At 39.1% G+C, this 9103-nt stretch overlaps 1 protein-coding gene across 1 annotated transcript; it reads left to right on the top strand.

The window, feature by feature from the left end:
- The first annotated feature begins 6200 nt into the window (after window positions 1–6200).
- LOC130670430 (uncharacterized) lies at window positions 6201–8522 on the top strand. The gene is made up of 2 exons (XM_057473833.1): window positions 6201–7071; window positions 7135–8522. The coding sequence occupies exons 1-2, from the start codon at window positions 6201–6203 to the stop codon at window positions 8520–8522; spliced, it is 2259 nt and encodes a 752-aa protein (XP_057329816.1).
- The last annotated feature ends 581 nt before the right edge of the window (window positions 8523–9103 follow it).

Below are 9103 nucleotides of genomic sequence, written 5' to 3' on the forward strand. Positions count from 1 at the left end.
AAGGAAGCTGGAACGCTTTTTCGCGCGCCAAACTTGGAAAAAGTAAATGAAGTTGTTTCCTCAAATGAAATTTAAATTTAAATTTAAATTTTCTGAACTCCCAAATAACTCAGATGTGTCCCTGTTTCCGCTAGTATTAAATACGGTGCCCTGCTTTACGTAATGTGTTAGGCATGTATAGGAACTAGAGCAGCTGTTAAGCGCATCCAGTAGGAAATTTAAGGAACTAGAGCAGCTGTTAAGCGCATCCAGTGGGGAATGAGTGAGCTAGTGCGCTTTTTCGCGCTTCCAGCAAGGAAAGAAAAAGCTAGTGCGCTTTTTCGCGCTTCCAGCAAGGAAGGAAAAAGCTAGTGCGCTTTTTCGCGCTTCCAGCGAGGAAGGAAAAAGCTAGTGCGCTTTTTCGCGCTTCCAGCGAGGAAGGAAAAAGCTAGTGCGCTTTTTCGCGCGTCCAGCGAGGAAGGAAAAAGCTAGTGCGCTTTTTCGCGCGTCCAGCAAGAAAGGAAAAAGCTAGTGCGCTTTTTCGCGCTTCCAGCAAGGAAAGAAAAAGCTAGTGCGCTTTTTCGCGCTTCCAGCAAGGAAGGAAAAAGCTAGTGCGCTTTTTCGCGCTTCCAGCAAGCAAGAAAGGAAGTAAAGCTATTTCCCCAAAAACTCAAATTTAAATTCAAATATTCTAAACTCTCAGATAAACTCAGATGTGTCCCTGTTCGAGCGCCAATTTGTTACGTCCAAAGTAGCTGGTACCGTGATATGGACAGTAATTATTAATTAATTTTCGGCCCTAGTCTTTCGACCAATAGACCGGGATCACCCTGAGTTGTATTATCTGGGAGGTGTTTCGAAATAAAAAAAAAAATTGTTTATACAATTAAAATCACTATATATTCTACAATTAACAACTTTTCAATTACGTGGATACAATAATTTGAAATTAATTTACACTTAGAAGGCTAGTTAGGCGACACTGATTCTTCAAACCGAAAAATGATTATTAATTCGAAATTATAGCGGAGACGTAAGGTGGCGAGCCGCCCACACTTACTCGTATATTTCGAATTTTACAAAAGAATTAATTCTTACTATGAGACCTTTCTAGTAATTTTAACATAAAATATCTCTAAAAATTGGTGTCACGAGAGATTTTCGGCTTGGAAGTCCGTTCGTATTATATGGTAACTTAAGTTTACAATACCTGGTGTCGCAGCAACTGGATAATTTCTATTGTAGTTGTAGTAGGTTTCACTGATTCCAGCGTATTATTTTTGTTTAAAATTCTGTTTTCACCGTTAAATTTATTTTTATAAAAAACACTAAATTAATAGAATACTCGTAAATTCCTAAATTAGCACTGAACTAGTGTAACTTGAAACGTATGTGTGTATACTCAATGAAAACTAAACTAGTGCGGAACTAGTGTAACTTGAAACGTATGTGTGTATACTCAATGAAAACTAAACTAGTGCGGAACTAGTGTAACTTGAAACGTATGTGTGTATACTCAATGAAAACTAAACTAGTGCGGAACTAGTGTAACTTGAAACGTATGTGTGTATACTCAATGAAAACTAAACTAGTGCGGAACTAGTGTAACTTGAAACGTATGTGTGTATACTCAACGAAAACTAAACTAGTGCGGAACTAGTGTAACTTGAAAGTGTGAGGACACTTGTAACTAATTGTCCTGTTAGACCCGGAACTAAAACTGAAGAGAGTGTTTCTTTGCTCTGCGACACCTTTTATAATTTTCTAATTAGTCTATTTTGTGTATTGTTTTGGGGGAAGACTGTGTCCAATCGGAACACAGTTTTCTTGGGGCCTTCCCTTTCCCTAAGGGCTTTTACCCAGGGAAATGGTAAGGGCACGCCCCAATGTGGGCCTATGTGCGTGCGCATCCGCACATACACTCACATGTACAATATTATATTTGTTATAATGGTTTAAATTTATTTATTATAATAATTAAATTTATTTATTATAATAATTTTAAATCCTGATTATGAAAATTCAAATTTTATCTATTTAAATTTTATGTATTATAAAATTCTTATTTATGTTTATTATAATAATTTTAAATTTATTTGTTATATTTTGCACTAGGGCAACTTGTTAATCTTTGAGTTGTATACTTATCTATTCGCTTATTAATTATAGTAACTTATATTTAGCCGTTATTGATCTGAGTTCTTGAATTATCTCGTATTTCCTTGTTAAAATTATATGTTAGATAATTTTTGTTAGAAAGTATTTCGTTGAAATTATATTATATAATTTTTTTTGTATTCATAATTTCTTTTTTTTTAGAAATTATTTATTTAGAATTTATATATTTTTTTCTTTAATGGCTATTTCGTCATTAAAATCTGTATCCGTCTAGACATCTAAATTTTCTTAATGACTATTTTGTCATTAAAAGCTTTTTCCGTCTAGACATCTAAATTTTACTTCCTAATGGCATAAATGTCTATTTGTTCTATGATGAAATATTTCAACAAAAGTGTACTAAAAAACGAAAGTAAGGGATTAAGATTGTGTCGAGATTATTGTAAACTAAGAACTATTTACTTCTTACCTATTCCACGTACACTTTTGCTGATAAATATTTTCAGTTACTTTTTACTTAAAGTGTTTCCAGATGGCCTTTGGGCCTTGATAATTACCAGAGGGGTCATTAGAACTATATTTAGGTGTTTGCTCTAGCATTTCGACAAATGACAAAACAAACAAGCCTAAACCTTTTAAAAGCTATTTTAAAAACTACATTTATGTCTTATCTTTCTAATATTACTTAAAAAATAAAATTTGGTCGCCAGACAAATTTTTAATTAAAGCATAAAATAAAATGCAATTATAAAAAAAAAATATTGGGAATTAAAATAATATGTTCAGCATTTTAGCTGGACGTAACACAAGCTACTCGCTCGGATCAATCCTCGCAAATTTCCTCTCGATAAATTATTTTTGTCCGTTTTGTATAAACGGTCTGGCGCCTATGTGCACTAATCCAGCCTGAGGAGCTGGTCCAGGCACGCCCTTATTTTATTCATTTGTAATTTAGTAACATTATTATTTTATTTAAAATTTAAACATTAATTGAGGTCATATTTATCATCATTTTTATTTTCCGGACTTTGAATTTATAATTTTTCATTTATACACGTGGCTGACCGCATACGGTACTGGGGTTGTTCGCGTCTCCGTCGCGGATTTTAAAAAACCGTATTCGTTATAAACTTTACCACATGTTATAATCTTAAGGTGATCTTTTTAAGTTTAAAAAAAAATATACATACAAGGATATAGAAACCAATTGTAACTTCACTGTGTGTTTCGTTTTAAGGTGATGGATAATTTAAAAGGGGAGAAGAAAATCTTTTTTTTTCTCTCCCTTCGTTGTTCTAATTTTCGCTGTGTGTTAGATTTTAAGGCGATAAGAAATAAAGAAAGCAAAATTTTTACCATAACGAATTTTGTTTTTCATAATTGTAGTCTAGAACTACGGATAGTAGAGAGACAGGGGGGGTTCTGGATACAAAGGGGCAAGATGGGCATGATCTGTTGTACCGGTGGATGGTAAGTTATCGATTGATGATAATGTGTTAACTGTTGGTAAGTGGTCGATTGATGATAATGTGTCGACTGTCAGTGTGGTTATCTAGGGCTCTTTTGACATCATTTTGACGCTAATTGGCGTCGTTTAAGTTTATCTAGGACCATTTTGACACCATTTGGATGTTAATTGACATCTGTTTCGCGTTATTGGCATACTTTATAGCCGACCGAGCTTATCTAAGGCCCGTTTGGGGGTAATCTCCGCCATTTTGAGCTCGCGTTAGACGTGAGATTGCATTTTCTCCCCCCTCTTTTTTATTTTTTAACTGCGTAGTAGAATTTTTATTTTTAGATTATGACTCATCTAGTTCCGAGAAAAAAAACTTTCCTTTGTTTATTTCTAACTGCGTAGTAGAATGTTTATTTTTTAACTGCGTAGTAGATGACGTCATCTAACAGGTTTGAACTTGTTTTTGAGCTAGAGTGGGGGAAATGAGCTGAGCGCTGAGCTCGAGAGCTCACAGCAGTCAGTCTACATCGAGAAACGTTCTAGTTAACAGCTTGTGCAAATGTATAAAAAATTCAGTGAAAGTGAAATAATTTTTCTCTTACATAACCGGCCGTATACTGATAATCTTGACGATAATATTGAATCGTTATTTGGTGACATACCTCCTGAAGATATTGGTAAATTTATCAATGATGTAATTGCATTTGCCAAAAATATTGAAATTATTGAAAGTGCGCGAGAAGTATCGTGTCCAGGCTGTGCTGAAGAAAGAAATTTAGCGAAGAACCTATTCGAAATTAGTGAAAAATCAAAAAAACTACAATTACGTATACTTAGGAAATCATAAAAAATGAGTCCTCACGGTTCGAAGTATGCAAGAATTATTATTTCAAAAATTATTATTATTTTTTTTTTTTTTAATAACTTAACTATAAATATTTCATTGATAATTTTTACAGACTTCATGTATGCACTGATGAGTGTAACCACGATGCCCAAATCGAGTTTGAGGATATAAGCAGCGAAAGTGATATTTTTGATGACTACGATGACTACGACAACGACGCTATCCCAGATTCCTATTATTTTATGAAAGCGAATGAGGAAAGAAACAAAGAATTGGCTTATGGAGGGTAGAGGTAAGGAGCACTCTCTCTGTATATTAAAAGTGTCTATAAAATCAGAGAAAATTATGGTGGTGCTGCTTTAAGAGAATGACTTAATTTGAAAGAAAGCGCCTAAAACTTTTAGAGTAGGACAGAATTAAACGAAGAAAGATAATATCCGGTCCGTAAACGCGCGACTTTCAAAAATTTAGTGATAAAATTTTTAAATGCCGACTGTTCAGTCACGAGCTTAGGCAATTTGAAAAGCTTCGTGCATTTCCGCTACGATCGGGAGTAGCCGAACTCGCTACTGACTTGAGTGTCAGTATAGTGCCGGGTCACTCGCTATTTGGGCCCGACACATACAATTTCTTGCTCATGACCGTGCTACGGTGGCATGAGAACCCGCTACCAGCCGGCCAATCAGAAAAATTGGCGGCTAACTATTTCCTGTTGGCGCGCTTTTAAGCCAATGGGAAAATTCGTTACTGCAGCCATGCTGCCACGTCACCACCGAGCAGCCACAAAGGAAGAAGACGCCGTCTCAATATTCAATCTACATCGTGCAGTCCTACTAACCACCACACGTTTTTAACCGCTTTACTTGTCGCATTCGCTATCGCGTATCTATCTTGTCGCATTCGCTATAAAGCATTTTCTTACAGTTTAAGTGTAAATAAGTGTAAACAAATCTATAATTTATATTTGATAAATCTTGAGTAATTTTTAATTGTTTTAAACCTTCACGCCATAACCAGATCCATTTTAGTTATCCTCTCATTTTACATTTTGGTCCTTCGAGCCGGATTTGGTGTGGTTTTTAACAATTAAAAATTATGAAAATTAAAACATCTTAAAAAATTGTGAGAAAAAAGTGAGTGACCAGTTTTTGTGCAGTGAAATCGCTAAGTGCCGTGGGCATTGCTGGGCACTGCTAGAGTGCTGCCCGTGGTGATCATAATTACACACCGGTGTGATAAAGACAATTAGATTTTTAAGATCGAAAACTTAGCGTCGGTTTTCACGTACCGCGTCCATTTTGTGTTCTACGCTAAAACAAGATGGCTGCCGAAGCCCAAGTCGCTCTCCAAATGCAACGCATTGACACGATGCGCAACATGTCTGCTCGCTTGACCGACGCCATTCTCGCTACTCAAGGTGCACCCGCTATTGATGCCGAACTCGCTATTCTCAATGATTTGTGGACCCGCTTCAACACAACTCATGAGAGTCTCTATGATGACATACCTGAGATCATCGAAAATGAGTATCATACTGGTAATGCTTTCCAAACCGCTAATGAGGCCTATACTGCGCTCCGAGTTTGACTCAGTGCAGCACGACCCGCTCCAGAACCTGTTCATGATGCCCATGCGGTCAATCATGACCAGACCGCTTACTTTGGAGGTGCACATAAATCGAACCTACCTCAAATTAAGCTGCCGACGTTCCAGGGTACATACGAGGAATGGGACTCGTTCAAGGATCTGTTCACATCGCTAGTGATACATGAAGACTCACTTACCGGCTCACAAAAGATGCACTACTTGAAGACTCAGGTCAAGGGTGAAGCCGCTTCGCTACTCGCTAACCTACCAATTACAGATGACGCGTTCCAGCCCGCTTGGGAATTGCTGAATACTTGCTACACAAATCCACGTCGATTGCTCGATATGCATATCGATGATTTGTTGGACCGTCAACCGCTCACTACGCACTCCGCTGCTGATCTGGACGCGCTGTTACTCGCCAACGAAAAATCGCTGGACGCTATTACGGCTTTGGGAATTCCAATTGGTGAGTTGGACCCATTTTTAATTCGACTAACAGTTCGGTGTTTGCCATCAGATCTGAGAGTAGACTGGATGTCATCGCTTGGGTTATCCAATGAATTTCCCACGTACAAACAACTTCACGATATGCTTAAAGCAAAAGTTCGTGCGTGGGCAAATTCTGAAATTGGAGTCAATGTGTCCACCTCTGCTCAGCCGAAACCAGTGACGAAAAGACCACCAGCTCCGAAGACATATTCGCGATCAGCCACTACCAACAAGGCCGGTAGTGCCACTAGTAAATCCGCTTCCCCCTCCAATGCATCTACTTCGAGAGGAGGCGCCAGCTATACCGCTTTCACTCCAAAAGAGAAGACGAGTGAACCAGGACTGTGTCCTATTTGCAAGCAAAAACACTTTGTGTTGTTTTGTCCAAGTTACCAACAGGCGACGCCACAAAACCGGAAGACGATGGTCTATCACTACTGGCTATGCTACAACTGCTTGGGACGCCACCGCTTCGCTGACTGCAAGACTAAGGACAGATGTCAACACTGTCAGAAGCCACATCACACGTCCACGCACATTGATGAGACTTCCGCTAAATTGGTACAGGAACCTGCCGTACCGGCTCAAGGTAACAAATAGTTCCAATTTTGGTAACTTTTGTTTTGAATTCGCTAACCTAGTCTGCTTTCAGCTCATTCGCTCAATGTATTACTCGCTACCGCGCTCGTTAAGTTGAATTCGCTATCAGGAAGTACATGTACTGCCCGTGTACTAATTGATCAAGGATCGGAGTTATCCTTTGTGACGCATTCGCTAATTAAGAAGTTGGATATACCGCTAAACAAGGCAGCTTTACCATTACGAGGGATTGGTAATGTGTTAGCTGGACATTCACTTGGATCATGCCAGGTGTCGCTGCATTCGCTACATAGTTCCGCTTCTATTACTATCCAAGCTCATGTGCTTGCTCTATTGACGGTGAACTTGCCGTCATTCACGCTAACCAACAAGAAATGGCCGCACATAAAGGGTCTACAACTCGCTGATCCAGACTTCTTAAGATCTCGACCTATTGACATCGTTCTGGGTGCAGCACCAGCTGCACACATAATCAACGCTAAAATAAGGAAGGGTAATAACAATGACCCAATCGCTCAGTCAACAACGCTTGGCTGGATCATCTATGGATCTGTGGACACCGCTACATCAAAATTGACAGCTTATGGTCATCATGTCACTGTTGATGATCAATTACAAGACTTGCTGAGCAAGTTTTGGTATCAAGAAGAACCACAGACAGAATTCGCTATACACTACAATGAAGATGAAGAAAAGTGTGAACAACACTTTGTCAATACACACTACAGACAGACTGATGGTCGATATGTCGTTCGCTTGCCACTTAAATCTTCTCCAAGTCAACTGGGTGACTCGCTACGAGCTGCACAATACGCTTTACTACGTCTTCGCAAACGTCTGGATAATGATCCAATCTACAAGAAATTATACTACGACTTCTTGAAAGAATATGAAGACTTGGGACACATGAGACGCGTAAAATTAAAGGATTTACCACCAAACAGCTACATGTTGCCTCATCATGGGGTTCTTAAAGAACAGAGCACTACCACCAAGCTCAGGGTGGTATTCAATGGATCATGGAAAACGACATCAGGCGTATCAATTAACGAGATACTCCATGTGGGCCCCAAGATTGAAGTTGACATCAGTGATGTACTGATTCGCATTCGCTGTCACCGCTATCTATTCGCTACTGACGTAACTAAGATGTTTCGTCAGATTGCAGTTGACAAGGAAGATCATCATTTACAGTGCATACTCTGGTTTGACGAGGATGACATCCCAATAGTATTTGCACTCGCTACGGTTACTTATGGAACCACATCAGCTCCATATCTCGCTGGAAGAGCACTTTTACAACTCGCTGAAGATGAAGGAAATAAATTTCCAAAGGCTGTTGAACCGCTGACAAACACCCGCTACGTTGATGACATCTATGGAGGCGCAGATGAACTCGCTGAGGCAATTCAAGTTGCTCTCGACACAAAAAATATGTGAGCCGCGGGATGCTTTCCGCTTGCAAAATGGGCAAGTAATTCAACAGAATTACTGTCTCACGTCGCTCCAGTTGAAACCCAAGAAGATACACCACGAGAACTTGGGGATACTACCGTAAAGGTGCTCGGGTTAACCTGGAATTCTACTCAAGATAAATTCCAATTCGGTTATTCGCTACCAGAAGCATCTCCAACTACTAAACGCACAATTTTATCTGAAATTGCTCGCTTGTTCGACCCGCTTGGGTTTTTGGCACCTATCATCGTAAGAGCCAAGATGTTCATGCAGAAGCTATGGCTGCGGAACTTCGATTGGGGTGCTACGCTATCACCGTTGCTTCTTTAAGAGTGGAATTTGTTTCGAGATGAACTACATCAGATCTCGAAAATTCAGATACCTCGCTGGAATCATGTAAGAACTGGTGTATCGATTGAATTACATGGATTCGCTGACGCTTCTCAACTCGCTATGGCTGCTGTCGTCTACTTAAAGGTTACTGACGCTACAGGAAGCTCCAATATTTCGCTAGTGTGTGCCAAAACACAAGTTGCTCCACTGAAACCCACTACAATACCAGTATG

Source organism: Microplitis mediator, chromosome 6 (assembly GCF_029852145.1).
Source record: "Microplitis mediator isolate UGA2020A chromosome 6, iyMicMedi2.1, whole genome shotgun sequence".
Taxonomy (NCBI): domain Eukaryota; kingdom Metazoa; phylum Arthropoda; class Insecta; order Hymenoptera; family Braconidae; genus Microplitis; species Microplitis mediator.